This window comes from Frieseomelitta varia, unplaced genomic scaffold (assembly GCF_011392965.1).
Source record: "Frieseomelitta varia isolate USP_RPSP 00005682 unplaced genomic scaffold, Fvar_1.2 scaffold_292, whole genome shotgun sequence".
Classification (NCBI taxonomy): Eukaryota; Metazoa; Arthropoda; class Insecta; order Hymenoptera; family Apidae; genus Frieseomelitta; species Frieseomelitta varia.
In genome coordinates this window covers 197,340-213,320 of record NW_025110026.1, presented here as the reverse complement: position 1 = coordinate 213,320, position 15,981 = coordinate 197,340, and the positions used below count along the sequence as shown (strand labels likewise).

The window sequence follows — 15,981 nt, the reverse complement described above, 5'->3', positions numbered from 1 at the left end:
TTATTTATTTTTTTTTTTAATTTAACATCTCAAACTTATTTAAATTTCCTTATCACGCAACTTTAAACACTGATGCAAGGGCTTTCAGATGATGTTCAGCAGCATATTTATTTCCAACAAAACGGTTGCCCACCTCATAATGCTCGAATCGTTCATAACTACTTAAACTTAAAGTCTGGAGAACATTGGTTGGGCACTTATGGTCACCACGATCACCTAATTTGTCACCACTTGATTTTTTTCTATGGAGTCGTCTGCAGTCGATAGTTTCTGCTGTTCCAATACAAAATATGGAACATTTAAAGCAGCGAATCCGTAGAGCATGCGAACAAGTTCGCTACGACAGTATAATAAGAGCAACCAATACAAATATACTACGTAAAGCGGAATTGTGGTTACAACAAAATGGATTTCAATTCGAACATTTGTTGTGAATTTTTCACGAAATCGTTTCCGTTCAATTACTCAAGGTGATCATTCCTGAATTGAATGTAACTTCGAGTCTTGATAATAAACACAAGTTATTGTCACCCATTCATGCTGATTGTCATTTCTTGTTGAAATTTTCATTTCTTTGCCTTCAAGGTCATCCGAAGGTCATGGTATACTAGGTCGTTGAATTCGTCTAGATACGAGCTACAATACTATCGAGTCAAAAATATAAAGTGCCATTTTAAAAAACGAAGGTGACCTTGACAATTATCGAAAACAAAATTTTCTTTGAAATTTTCTTTTTGTTGCACTGTATAATCAATCGAAAACTGACCAACTTTTGTTGAAAACATTTTTTTTTTTTCAGATTATCGCAAGTAAAAAATCGTGAAAAATGTTACGTAGGACACCCTGTATATGTATTATTATGTATTATTTAGTATTATTTATTTTTTTAGTATTATTCGACCAATTTTCATTAAATTTGATTTAATAATACTAAAAAATGAAATACTACTTCATCAGGTGACATTTGAAGAAAACATAATTGTAAATTTTTTACATAAATGAGAAACAAACAATCTTAATTTGTTTTACAATACAACTGCGTTATTTTTGTGTTTGCATTATGCGTAGATCATAATCATGAGTGTCAGTCGTTGGAAGAATTTGAAAATACGTAAATTCTAAGGATAGAATTCTGCGCGCATGTTTCGCAAATAATAACGTAATTTTTATAATTACTTCGTCTCGACTCTAATTAAATTTTATGGCCACAATAATATTTCATCGAGCATAACATCATTCAAACTAATTGGAATTTCTCTAAAAATCTGCAATGAAAAATATTTTTGAAGGTTCAATTTGATGGTATTATTTTCTTTTTATTTTCACTTGCCAAATCAATTAATCAATAACTATAGCTATGCCAAAATTATATTAACAATAACAATTGTATGCATTTTCTATGTCTTTAAATGAAATCTAGGCTTGTAAATAATACATTCTACAATGTTTATTTGAATTTATATTTTAAAAATTATTTCAAAGCAAAACAATGTGTACCATTTTGTTACTTTTCTCCACTTTTTCCTTTTCTGAAGTCGATTTGGCATGTGAGCGACTCGTGTTATTCTCAACTTGTTTACATTTGTGTAAAGAGATATTAAATCACTTTCATTTTTCACTTCAGTTTATCAAAAATCTAAAAGAAATCTAAAATCTAAAACACAAGATGTACAGTGTGTGTGTATATTAATATATACCTAATAATGGCCATGATCAGTTACAGAAAAAAATGTTCAGAATAAACGTTAGTCAGTTTTCAGTTGCTACAGAAAAGTTTCGCAGAAATTGCTTTCTCGAAAAAATTTCAAGATGACCTTAAACTTTTTGAACTGCATCACTGCATATTTTTGGCATCATACCGTTGCAGTGAGCATCAAGAAGAATTCAACTATGACCTTGGATCTCAAAATGTCAAAATCAAAATGATCTTTAAGGTTTTTTTTTTGTTCATTTTTTCTCAACTTCAATTATTGAAGAAATAATTTAAACGTTCACCCTGTACAAAACTTTTAGTAGAACCTAACAACGTAATCGTATTACTAAAATTAACAAGTGGCACAAATCTTTGCAACAAAATTTTTCATAAAAATAATTATACACCCAAGTAACCGTGATAATAATTTTTAATCTTCTTATCGCGTCTACTTACAATGGAAATGAAGGATTTCTGCAAATTCTGTGTAAAAGTCTTCATTTTCTTTATTCTTTATGAAAATCTTTCATGAGCCAAACTTGATCAATTCTACTTTTTGCAAATTCTTCAATTTCATTAATCTTCAATTTACATGGATAACTATATTCATTGCACAAGAAATGCCAAAAATAGTCATAAATTTCAAAAGAAACATTAAAAAAGGACATTGCATAGATACAGAATTGATCATTGGTGGATTTTTAATAATTCATTTACTGACAGAATTATCAACCATAAACTACGAATTTGCCATTTATTTATTCGTTTAAGGGGGTATTCTGGTAATCCGGCTTAAAAAAATCAATTTTTTTTTACATTTTCTCAAATTATATGCTTTCGAAAATGTCTGTGTAAAAGGATTTGTTTGAATTCGTAAAATTAGCAGAGTTACAGATTTTTAAAGGAAACAGTGTATTGCTCGCATGAATATTTTTGTACAACGGATAACAAAAACTTCAAATGTGTTTTTCTCAAAAAATATTTTATTTTATAATATTATTATTTATTTTTATATTATTACTATTTTACAATATTCTGTTTTTTGTACTGCTCGATTGATCGTAAGTATGAATATTTTTGTACAACGGGCAACAGAAACTTCAAATGTGTTTCTCTCAAATCCATAGTTTTTAAACTGGCTGACAGGATATCTGACGTTTTAACTGACCGATTTGATTTGAAATTTAGGGGAGATTTTCACCGAATGTATCTTTATCGAATGTCAAAATCTGATGTTTTTTTTCTATTTATTTTTACCACTCAAAGGACAAAAAGCACAAGGAAAAACGATATTTTAACTTCAAAATGCTGCCATTTTTTTAATTTTCGAAATTTTGCTGTTTCCATGCGATAGCCATATTTATACTAATTAACATGCATTTCGGTTTTTTAGTTTCAAATAACCAGGACCGAAATCACGTTCTTTTAAAAACACGCTTTACCCAAGGCTATATAATTTCCACAACTTTCATTAATTTTATTAAAAAAAAAAATTGTAAATACTCTTCAAGTATGAATAAATCTGTATGCAAAAACTGCATACCAAAAATGTATCATGGTTTCCATGGTATCCTCAAAAAGTCGATTTTTTTCAAGCCGTATTACCAGAATAGCCCCTTAATTAGAAAATTATTTGTTTAATTATGAAATTGGAACGATGTCGAAGAAATTCTACATTCAACAACGAAACACATTATTACATTTCTTATCGTACTCACGATTACAGTTATTAAACAATAAATAGCCAGATGCGGCCGCAACCGCACATTTCCAAAGACGGATGCATCGGCTATAAAATTTCACTTGACGTTTCGCGTGCAAACAACCACTTTGGCCATCGTGTAAATTCGTTCACACTGTAGTACGTGTGTGTGTGTGTGTGTGTGTATGTGTGCAGCGTTTTGTTCAATGTTCAAGTTCAGACAACGAAATGAATTCCCTTATCTAAACGAGATTCCAACCTCTGTGAGGTCAGATAAGGAACACTCGCGTAATGATTGTTTCCGTGATATTCTGCGGATCGTTAAATATCTTTGAAATTTCTGCGAGTAGTTGTTTTATGAAACAAGACATTATCCTGAATCTTCTCTACAAGAATGAAACTGAAAGCGCAAAAAAGACAGAAATCAAACAGTCGACACTGTTTCAGTGAAAACATTCGCAAACAGCTTTAAATATTTTTTTTTTTTTTACCGCGTAAAATGATGTGATTTAAGATCGAATTTTCTTCTGGTTTTTTCGCGAGATCGATCAGTCATATGAAACGTTTGTTAATTGAACCGTAATTCGTCAATATTTTAATAAAATTCTAAGAGATAGGTTTGAGATTTTTATTAACGAGATTGCAAAAAATTACCAACCAAAGAAATTTGAAACATTGTAGTACGAATTGCTTCAAACAATTTTTCAAACATGTAACAGTTGTGAATACCGTGATACATTTCTTTGAAATTTTTCTTAATTGTCAAAACATTGCATACGCCAGAAAAATTCTACATATGGTAAGGAATTTTGAAACATTCAAATTCTTTTAAGAAACAGTCATAAATACGGCGAAGATTTATCTCTTCGAAATCTCCATCATTTAATTGTGTCAACAGAGCTGGGTAATATTTATAGAGAAAATATTTTAAATAATGGATTCATCACAATTCAAATAAAATTGTATTTCAAATAGGACATAAAGTTTCAGTAAATAAAATATTTTATTTTGATATTCAAACAGCTAAAGTATGAAAATAAATATTTTGTTTTGATAATCTAAAACATAAAATAAGATATTTTTTTATTTCAATAACATAAAGCGTAAAATAGAATACTTCTCATAAAATAAAATAAATTGTGAAAATGATTAACGTAACGTTAAACGAGATAACGTAAGAAATCACAATATTTGCAACCGAAATTTATTTTCTTTTTAAACACAGCTATTCGCATGCAACAAAGTGCATCGCTCAAAATTTTCATCATTTAAACTACTACTCCTTCGTAGACGAAAAATTAAGCCAGCGAAACTGAACAGTCTTTCAATTGGAAGAGCAGAAGACGGAATTGGGGTATTATATTTTAAAAATAATTGTTTCACGTATTTATATTTCGTAATATTTTGAATTTGCAAATCCTATATCGCCTAAATATTGCAATAGTTCAAACTCTGCAATGTTGCCACCATTGTCCACAATATCATCACTGTGTGCTTCCATAAAGGAAAAGAAATGATCAATTTCTATGTCTTTCATTCTGTTTTGAGAAAATGAAGAAGAAGACTGACTTATTGAAAGTGAATCTGGATAATAAATTAAAGCTGATAGTAAATTAAATAAATAAAGCATTCCTAACTATGGCACAAATATTTTCAGCGTTTTTCAAATAAAATACTATTTGAAATGTTATCTCAGAAATTTTTCACAACAAATTAAATATTTTATTTTTAAAAGTACACTCTGTCGAACAAATAAAATATTTTATTTTCAAACATACATGCGTGATATAAAATAAAATATCTATTTACTATTTGCCATTTAAAATAGTATATTTATCCAGCTATGCTTGTCAACTATCTTAATCAAGTACACCATTCGCTGAACAATGTTTAATTTCAATCAAGTAGTTTTGCGTAAACTGTTCCAAAACACCACGTATATCAAAAGAATTCTATTCACTGTAAGGAAATTTCTAAAAATATTATTTACTCGAAATGGCAGTTTAGTAAAAATTTGATGTACTCAAGCTGGTTTTGAGTAAACGTCGCATATACCAAAATAATTCCCCACGCGGCAAGATAATTTTAAAAATGTGTAAAAATCTTTATGTCTATGTGTAAAACTCTTGTGATTACGTAGTCGTGAATACAGTGATGTATCTTTCAATTGTCGTTTTAATCAAGCTCAGTGCCAAAACGTGTGCCAAAAGAATTCTATGATAAAATAATTTTAAAAATGTGGAAAAATTTTTTAACACGTAATGAGGATAACAACAATCGCTTTCTTGTAATATATGTACGTTTGTTAACGACCTTAAACCTTATTTGAAAAATTCGATGCACCGAATTCGTGCGTTAAAATTTGCACGAAAAGCCTCGGCTTCACTCAAAATCTACATATATACAGAGTGTCCCATTTTAATCTACAAAAACAATTATTCGTCATTTAAAAAATGTCGAAAATACAGTCTTTTTCTATTTTGAGAGAAAAGTATGGTTGAATTTGGTACACTTGATTTGTTTCCATTTAGATAGATGCGTCTAGGAGATATTATTTTTTCAAGCATAAATTTGTAATTTTTTTTTCTTTTTCTTATATCAATCGATGCAGAAGGTCGTTTTCTAAAAACGTACCGACTTATCTACGTCTAAAACCCAGTTTAGGAGATATTTTGATATTTCAGTGCTGCAGTCGTTTTTGAAATATTATTCTCGCGACTAATCTGACGTACACGTGCGTACACATCATTTGTTACAGCTTATCGAACATTGAAATATGTCTTTTCTTCTGGACCTGTTTGTTCGTCTAATATATAGATACAATATAATAAGCAATCTCGTCTAATTCCCAACGCTAATGATTTTAATCGAATGCCATCTTTCTGCATATTTTTCCCAACAAGAGCACATAACACCTGAGATTGAATAACTTGGAAAGAAAAATACTACGTATTCTCAAGATTGAAATCTGCTAAACTAAACTAAGTTTTAGACGTAGGTAGGTTAATATTTTTTTGTAGAGATCGACTTGCCGCATCTATTATATATTATATATATATACAATATATTATCTATTATATATTATATATATATTATTATCTATTATATATTATATATATAGGCATATATAATATATAATAGATGCGGCAACTTGAAAAAAATAATAGTGATTTTCACATCTAAGTACATAACTTGAAAAAATAGCAGTGATCTTCACATCTAAGTATACATCTAAGTATAACTAACCTACAATAAGCGTACCAAATTACTGTACTGTTAAAACAGGAAATGCATTTGAGACATTTTTTAAACGACAAACAGTTTCGGAGATAATTGCTTATTATCGATTAAAGTGGAATATCCTGTATATGGTATTCAAAAGATACGACCGGTTTCGCGAGAAACTTTGATACTCACATCCCCTTTAACCTCTTGCGCTGGAATGACGTGCCACGCACGTCGACAATTTATTTTGTCCCAAAATTGCAACATTTTCTCAGTATTAAGTATATTTAAGCACAACCCAGGCACACCAAATAATAAATTTATTGCCGCTCAATAATTTCTATCCAACGACATCACACCGACGAGTTCAAAAGAAAAAGAACGCGACGAATTATTGTATACGGTTCGGTCACTCGTTATGGTCCGCAATCGGTTGCCAGCGCAAGAGGTTAACCTTTTGCGCTGGAATGACGTGCCACGCACGTCGAGAATTTATTTTGTCCCAAAATTGCAACATTTTTTCTCAGCTTTAAGTATATTTAAGTACAACCCAGGCACACCAAATAATAAATTTATTGCCGCTCAATAACTTCTATCCAGTGACATCACACCGACGAGTTCAAAAGAAAAAGAACGCGACGAATTATTGTCGCTCGTTATGGTCCGCAATCAGTTGCCACAGCCGATGGCTTGATTAAAGATCAATATTTTTTGTTCGTCATCAAGTGTAATCTAAATTTCCCCCGTCGAGATAAACTCGAAGAGTGGCGCGAGGAGGTTAGGGTGTGGGAAAATGAGGAAAATCCGAAAAAAAAGTGACTCACCGTGAGGAGATTTGGGTACGTAGAGGTTCAAATATAGGCAGTCTTCGCTCTGGTTGGCCAACAGCGGCGCTAGTCTCTCGAGGTGAGCGCGTTTCGAACGGGGCTGGCTCGAGTCCGGCTCCGGTGGCTTTTGGGGGCAGGCGGGTGGCATCGTGTCGGCCAACTTGATGCCGCGCCATGGTGTCGGCGTGACCGGCGGCATGTATCGCAGCGATCCAACCGGCGGCGTGGCGTACGGCACGCCGTAATAAGCCTCCACGGACGTGGACGATCGGTCCTCGACGCCGCGCAACGTCCCGTACCTGGTCCTGATCGTTCGCGTGCTGTACTTCTGGCTGCCGGCGAGCGCCTCCGCCCCTCCGGAGCACCAATGTCCGCACAACAATCCGAGGAACACGACCATCGTCGCCAAACACTTTTTCGATCTGCTCTCGTAACGAGTCTCCACCGATCCGTCCCTGATCGGGCTCCGGCACTCGCCTTCTCCGCCAGTCGTCGAGTATCCAACGTTCGAACGCCGCGGTGAGCGAGCCTCGCGATCGGCGTCGGCAACTGCCGATGGCCAGAGGCATCGCTGGAAGACGTTATCGACGCGAGCATCGCGCAAGAGAAACGACAGGCCGAGACTATTGTCCAACGGAGGCAGTCTTCTTTCGATAGGGTCGAGAGGCGAGAGGTGTTTCCTCTTCCTCGGAGACGAGGAGGAGGACGTCCGCATCGCGTCACGCCGCCGCGGACTGGCCCCTCCGGGCCCCGCATCTGTGGGGCCCTCCTGCCAGGGGACCTTTTTCCTCTTCTTCCTCTTCTTCTTCTTCTTCTTCTTCTTCTTCTTCTTCTTCTTCTTCTTCTTCTTCTTTCTTTTCCGCGTCTAACGCTAAATCACACTCCGCCTTGTCACCCTTTTCTCGCCCCTTTATCGCTTCCTCTCCCCCTCCGCTCTCAGTCTCTTCGCGATCCTCGCCCGACTGCCAGTGCAACCCAACACTGTTCACCCTCTCTTTCTCAGCGACCCGAGTCTGACTGAACAACTTCACCGTGAACCCGCGAATGATCGGTGCTAACGCGCTCGTCGGCTGCCAGGCTCTCAATTCCATCCTCGAGGGCGTGCGTGGCCGGCAAGCAACTCTCGCGAGTCGTCGTTTCTTGGTTTCTCGGTCGTCACCGTCACCGTCACCGTCACCGTCGTCGTCGTCGTCGTCGTCGTCGTTGTTGTTGTTCGTCCAAGGAACGACGAGCTCGAGTCGACGTCGGCGAATGATTTTGATGAAAGCATCGGCGGCGAGGATCCGAATTTTTACACCTGTGGCCAGCCTCTGAGAGAAGGCTGAGAGGCGGAAAAGAGCTTCCGGGGAATCTGCTGGCTGTGCGACCTGGCTGGCGCTTCGACCGGCGAAAGTTTTCAAAGTTCAGTCCGGCGATGCAGTGTAGGGGGACAATTTGGCAATTTCACTCGTGTCCTCTTGCTCGTTATCGATGCGTGCACTCTACTACTCAATTCCTCGATAGTATTCGTAGGCAGCTCGCGCGGAAGCTTCACCTGCGATTCTCTGCAACAGAAATAACAACACGATTGTATTCCAAGACAGTCGTTTTAAATCTGGAATTTATCGAACTGAGAGAAGGAAAAGTTCTTTAAGAGATTAGAGAAAAGTTCATTTTATCATCTGTAAAGACACTGTTCAAAACAGTGAGTCTCTAGCAGCAGTGTAAGCCATTGACCACTCTGACTGCAGCTGGACGTTTGCTGCACTGCAGCGACCACTTTGGAATAAAAGATTTTTGCGCTGAATAAGCGATTCTCGTTTAAACTCGAGATACTCTATGTTATGTCAAATCGTAACATCAAGTCTACAAAAACGATAAAATTTTGATTTTGATTTGGTGAAAATTTTTCAAATAAAAGAAGAAGAAAGTATTTAGTTGTTCATGGTCAGCTAGAATACGTGTGTGAAATGCTACGAAAGTTTGAAACAAGGCTACTGTTTCGTAGAGCAATAAGTGCAATGATAATAGGCAAGGCGTTACAAGGCTGCAACGAGCAACTATAAATAGAAAATGATTTTTAATCCATAGCCAAAAGTTTAAGACCGCTACACATACGTGTATTTACGTTAAGAGAAACATTTGCACTTTTATTTAAGAAATTTTTCACCCATCTTTCAAATATTAATATTTATAGAGTAAATTTAAAAAGAGGAAAGAAGAAATAACTCGACATTTGCAAGCAATTTGTAACACTATAAATATACGCTTTTCATTTTCAAAAAATTCTGTTATTTCATTATCCTAGGTGAATTTGTTTGAATTATACAAATTATACAAATTTAAAATATTAACGTGTTTATTGTTCAGTGAATTTATTTATATTTTCAAATGACACACCGAGACAACTGTCCTGACAGTTTTTCTTTTGAACGAACGCTTAGGATTTAAAGGCATGATTACTTGGAAAAGACATTTGCGGAAAATTAACAATTGGCCTTGAATTTTCGATCGACAGCGTATCTCTCGTTGTTAATTTACGTTGATACAGTGTGGATGAAATTTCTACAAAAACACCACAATTTCCACAAATCATCCAATTACCAAGAAATCATGCTTCACTCTTTAAATCGATATTAATATTGCTATGTCGTTACTGTTGAATGGTACGCGCAAGTATACGTTCGAAAAATTAGTTTGTAGCATGAAGGATTATATTCGAATAGAGGTAGCAATATCAAATATTAATATTATTCTCTTTTACAATTTAACAAACGTTATAGAAATTTCGTATTTTTACACTTTATACTATTATGTTTCTTGTACGACAGAAATGTAACGATTTTTTAATTCTTGCTAATAATCTTCTCACTTTTTATCATTCTTTAGTCATTTTCTAGACTTTCTTCCTTTATACCTACAATATTTTTGTTAAAAAAAAAGCTGGCGTTCTTGTGGAAACTTTGTCCACTGTAATTCGTGCGAGTGCTGATGCTAGATTTCTAATCGAACCCATGCGAAACGAGTGGAATCCAAGACGAACGTAACAATTCTACTTTTGCGAAATCTCGTCAAATTTAATAGAAAAGTAAATATATTAAAAGACACAGCACGGGGACGCCACAGGCATTTAAACAGACGATTAGGTTGGCCAATTAGTAAAAATGAAAAATCAAAACGAACATTTTTGAAATGAAAGGAAAAAATTTGACGCAAATGCGTAAAAAGATTTGCAATGTGTACAATGAAAATGCTTTATCAGCACGAGTGTGCTAAAAGTGATTTGCCAAATTTTATTCATGGTGATTTCAACATTAAAGATGCACCACGCTCAGAAAGACCAGTGGAGATTGACAGCGACAAAGTAAAGGCGTTAGTCGATGCAAATCATCGCTACACGACACGAAACGTGGCAGAAATTTCAAACGTATCAAAATCAAGCGTGAAAAATCATTTAAAGGCGCTTGGATACGTGAGTAAACTCGACGTTTGGACACCACACCAACTTGTTGTTGGACAAGTTCATCTGATTAAACGCATTACCATGTGCGATCCACTTTTGAAACGCGAGGAAAACGATCCATTTTTGAAACTTACGATAACAGGCGATGAAACATGAATCGTTTACAGTAACATCGAACGGAAAAGATCGTGGAGGAAGCGTGACGAACTGGCCGAAAGCACTTCAAGAGCAAAGATTCATCAAGGGAAGGTTATGTTGTCAATTTTGTAGGATTGGAAAAGCATCGTGTTTTTTCAAGGAATGAAACGATTAATTCGAGCGTCTACTATCGACAGCTGGACAAATTAAGCAATGCCATTCGTAAAATACGTCCAGAATTAACGAATCGCAAAAGAGTTGTCTTTCGACGCGACAACGCCAGACCTCATACGTCATTGGAGACTCGTCAGAAATTGTTGCAGTTAAGATGAGGTTCATCCTCCTTATTCACCAGACTTTGCACCATCAGACTTTCACTCTCTTCGGAATTCTCCGAGAGAAAGAAATCTTTGACTTGACGATGCATCTTTGATTAGTCTTTTGCCACGAAAACCAGGACATCTTTGAGCACGAAATTCTGAAGCTGTTGGAAAGATGGCAAAAAGTAATGGATTCAAACTGATCCGATACGTTGTTGAACAAAGTTGTTGTTTAATGCGAAAAAGTTTTGTATTATACATTCAGAAAACAGAATACCCTCGAAGTGAAATTGCATTGATGTGTGCGACCTTGTCAGGCACACTAATGAGATAATAACGTCTGGCGCCGAAAATCAACGGGGTTGCCGTAGACGTTTGAACGAGCTTTTTCAGTCCGTCGGGAATTACGTCGGACAACTCAATTTGTAACAAGGCCGGTTTCCAGTCGCCGCAAATGACACGAAAACCCGATAATACCGGTTCCGCGGCAATGCGAGAATTTCCAATTTCCAAGTTGTACGCTCGCTTTAAACACAATCCTTTGCTTCAGCTTGTCTAACTTGTCTCCCTTCTCTCTGCCTCTCTCCTTTCTAAGAAGTAAATCAAGGCCGATCGTAACGTGTGCGCGTTAGTTGTACACAAATTTCGAGCGACGTGTCAAATTTGATGACACTGCAGGATTTGATTCATTAAGCGAATCGTTGATTAAACTTTACACTTTAGATTATCAACACATCTCCAAGTCAAGTGAATTATCTACCACGTGCACGATTGATTTGCGCCTGTTTTCAGACTTTTTTTTTCCAAACGAATGGTTTTTGGATTCTGATGCAAATCGCAACGTATGAAATATCCAAAGTATAATATTTGCCGCGTGAAACAGTTATTTTCTGTTGAAACTTTTATTTTCCGTTAGAGACGCTGAATTTGCATGAAAATCCGCAGTCCAGCTATTGAAGATTTATCTCAAGCTTCAAATTCATAAATTTCAACACTCTCACATAAATTGAACAACTTTTTAAATAATTCGCTCATTTTCCATAAAACGTTCCACGTTTCGAACTTTCGGCAACTGTAACGAAAACGTAACTTGCTTCTAATTGATAAATTAGATTATTTATTTTTTAAAAGACAAGTTGCACTTATTTTATTTAAAAGTACAAAGACAATGCATCAAATCTATCTTTCACTTTTATGAGTTCACACACGTCGCGCACTGTTCACTTTACTTGACAATAATACAATTCTAATCCCAAGGGGATTAATTGATTAAAGCCAAACGACGTGAATCATAGAAATAATCCGACGTATGCATATTCCAAAAGATATTAAAGAATACGTTCACGTAATCCAAAGTTCAGCAAAACCTACATCCATCACACGTGATTTGTATAAATTTTCGTCAAAAATATCCACCTAATGGGAAGAGCAGACAATAATAAACTGCTCAGATTAAATGAAAAATCTAGACAAGAGTCTCGATTTACTGTTGACGAGGAATTTGTAATCTGCTGAATAACAGTAGCGATTCGTGACACGTCATAAAGAAGGATCCAAGAGTATAATATGTGACGTGTAGCTACACTGCAGACAGGAAGCAGGTGCAAATCACGTAGCTGTGTGCGAGAAAGTTGGAATAGTTTTACACGTACTTTGACACACGTACGTGACAGTGAAACTGATAATGAAGAAAGCTCAAAGTACAATCAAATTAACCACCAAGCGTCAATTCAAGTTCGAATAAAACCAATTAAAATAAATCGAAAAAATGTTTACGAAATTTGCTTGTCATATGCAGTGACGGAAAAACTAAACCGTAATACCGTAAAAAGAAATTTGAATATAATCATTCTCTCAGATAATTACAACCGAGATCTCTCCTTGCGTAATTTTTTTAAAACATTGTAATGTCGGAAAACTTCGATTCTAAATGTTTGATTAGTGTACGTTCGCTCGTGGATTTGCTGTACAGTAATTTATTTCTGTGTTGGAATCGTAATCTAATCAGTCGAAAAGCGGCAGCATCGACGAACGGCGTGTCATGTCCAAGGGAACGATTGAAAAGCTACCAAGAATCGTGTCAACCTCGTCAAAACATTCCAAATTACAAATTGAATTAAACTGTTCGTCGATTCGCCTGTCAGAGGCTTCGATCGTTGCAGCTGTGAGCTAGGCTCAGCTAGACTTGAAAAGAGGATCAAAGCGTCGTCGACTTTCGAACGCAGCTGACCGAGATGTCCATAACTGGAGACCATTGTCGAGACGAATGAAACACGGGAAATCGGAATTCCCAGCTTGCAGCAAAGAAACCTATTGACCCGTGTCAATTTCACGCGTCTCTCTTGCAAAGTATGCTAGATCCACATCCCAGGGCAGGTCACGCACAATTTTACAATCCGTTCGTAAACTTTCGTCAGTTGGTAGCAAGTTAAACTGGACGAACGGGAGCCAGCCTCGGTCAAGTTAGCGCAATCGATCCTCGAGGAATTACAGACGGAAGCCAGGATGAGTCTGCAAACTTTCCAATCGAGATGTCGACGCCCTGACTCTTGCAAACGTAAACCCGAACTCGATCGCGTGTTTCGACAGATAAACGATAAACCTGAACTATGGACGTTTTAGGTGTTGACCGCGACAAAGTTATTGGAATCAACTCGAGAGGAAAAAGATGAGTCGGACGTCGGTGCTAAACAGCTGTTAGTCGACGTTCGGAGAACGGTTAGGCTGGGAAAGTTTTTGCGGAATCTTTTTCCAACAACCGTAACTGAAGCGCCAGCCGAAACTAAAACTTCTCTGTTCTCGCGACAAGGTATTCGCATACCTTGGAACTTGAACGGCTTCGAGCAGTTAACACTTGACCGATTCAGAATCCTCGACAACAGGCAGAAAGAATCGAAACCGTGATGTCTCACCAGTCTCACTCGGCGCACTCGGCGTTTTCGAAATTTCCGCACCAGGCCTCGCCGATATCTCTCGTCGACGCACAGTCAATACGTTGGAGCTGGCTTTGTTCGATCAACGAGCATCCGATAACGGGACGGCGATCGTCTCCGACTGCTCCAGTCCGATGCGTCAGCACGCATCGCGGCCGATGGAGAATCGAAGGAACTAGTAATCAGACGATCCGATGGTATCGAATCTCCACGTCTAGTTCACAAACTGGTACACCACCTGCATCCTCTCTCTCTCTCTCTCTCTCTCTCTCTCTCTCAACATCACTATCCACGAGGTGTCTTCATTCTCCGATCGCTCCTCTCGTCGCAGCTGTCACTGCTATTTCCGCCGGAAGACGTTCGCGCTCGCACCGTTACGCGTCACCGACGATCACGTCTCGCACGCTCGTGAAATTTGCAGCGACATTCGTGGAGGGGGAGGGGGGAGGGGGGTGCGTGGGGGAGAAAGGGGGAGAGAGAAAACGAAACAAACGCGAAAGAGACGACAAACAACGGACGGGGGAGGGAGAGAGGGGGGAAGAAAACGGAAGCGAAACCGTTGATCTGGCGAAGCGATCGCGCGTATGTACGCGACCAACTGACTGACCAAACCCGATCCGACGACCAATCCCAGGGACGACGACACGCACCCTCCGTGTGCGCGTTCGGCAGTCTGTCCCGGGCTCTACTGACGGCCAACCGCGCGACGATGGAGGTGGCGGTGCTGGTGCTAGTGGTACTGCTAGCTAGCTGCTGCTGCTGCTTGCTGCTGTTGCTGCTGCTGCTGCTGCTGCTGCTGATGCTGATGGTGGTGGTGGTGGTGGTGGTGGCAGTGGTGGTGGTGATGGTGGTGGCAGTGGTGGTGGTGCTGGCAGTTGCTGGTGGTGGAGGCGGTGGTGGAGGTGGTAGTGATGGTGGTGGTGGTGGAGGATGGTCCGGCACTTGAGGAAGCCGGGACACCCACGGCGCCGACGCCTGGTTTCGTACCGACCGCCAGTCCGGTCGATAACGCCACGGCAACCCCCGGGTCGTTCCGGCTCTCCTCCTCTTCTCTCCACTTTCTTCCCTCTTTCACCTTCTCCACTGCTCTTCTGCTCAATTTTCTCCCTCCTCTATCTTCCCCGTTTGCTTCCTCCTAGGCTTCTCCACCCCTCCTTCCGCCCCTCATCCGTTCTTCTTTCTCTTTCCCCTTTTTTTTCAAACTGCACCACTACGCTCCTCCTCTCCCCCCCCCTCCCCCCCCCCCTCCTCTGCACGTCCTACCGTCTTCTCATTCTCGTTGATTCTCTTCCACCCTTCATCGAGCACACGGCTTCTCCGCTCGACTTTCCTCCTCCTCCTCCTCCTCCTCAGCCTCTTTTCACCTTCGCCTAGCCGTGCCTCGTCTTCCTCCTTCTCCCGTCACGACGGCGTCTCTCTGTTCACCGAGAAGAGGCTCGTGTTTTCCACCCTCGGCCACCCTCCCGCCGTTTTGTTGCCGCCGCTGCTGCCGCTGCGCCTTCGCCTCTTTCGCATGCCAACCGAGTGTAAGCCGAACCAGACGAAAAACAGAGACCGTCCGCGTAGAAACCAGGATGGGAACAGAGAGACGAGAGAGAGAGAGAGAGAGAGAGAGAGAGAGACGTTTCTCTTTGTCCGAGAGTTGGCAGCAACAGACAGCCCTCCGGCTCGAAAGGCCGAGGGACAAGTCCACCGTGTATA

At 38.7% G+C, this 15,981-nt stretch overlaps 1 protein-coding gene across 1 annotated transcript in view; it reads right to left on the bottom strand.

The window, feature by feature from the left end:
* Nucleotides 1-15,038, bottom strand: part of LOC122529541 (neuroligin-1-like) — a 181,630-nt gene extending 166,592 nt beyond the window's left edge. The window contains exons 1-3 of the mRNA XM_043655776.1: nucleotides 14,260-15,038; nucleotides 8,625-8,991; nucleotides 7,445-8,586 (exon numbers count right to left, since the gene is read on the bottom strand). Of these exons, the coding sequence (XP_043511711.1) occupies nucleotides 7,445-8,162 (718 nt within the window). The 5' untranslated portion in view covers nucleotides 8,163-8,586; nucleotides 8,625-8,991; nucleotides 14,260-15,038. The remainder of the gene's footprint in view (nucleotides 1-7,444; nucleotides 8,587-8,624; nucleotides 8,992-14,259) is intronic.
* Between the last annotated feature and the right edge of the window lie 943 nt (nucleotides 15,039-15,981).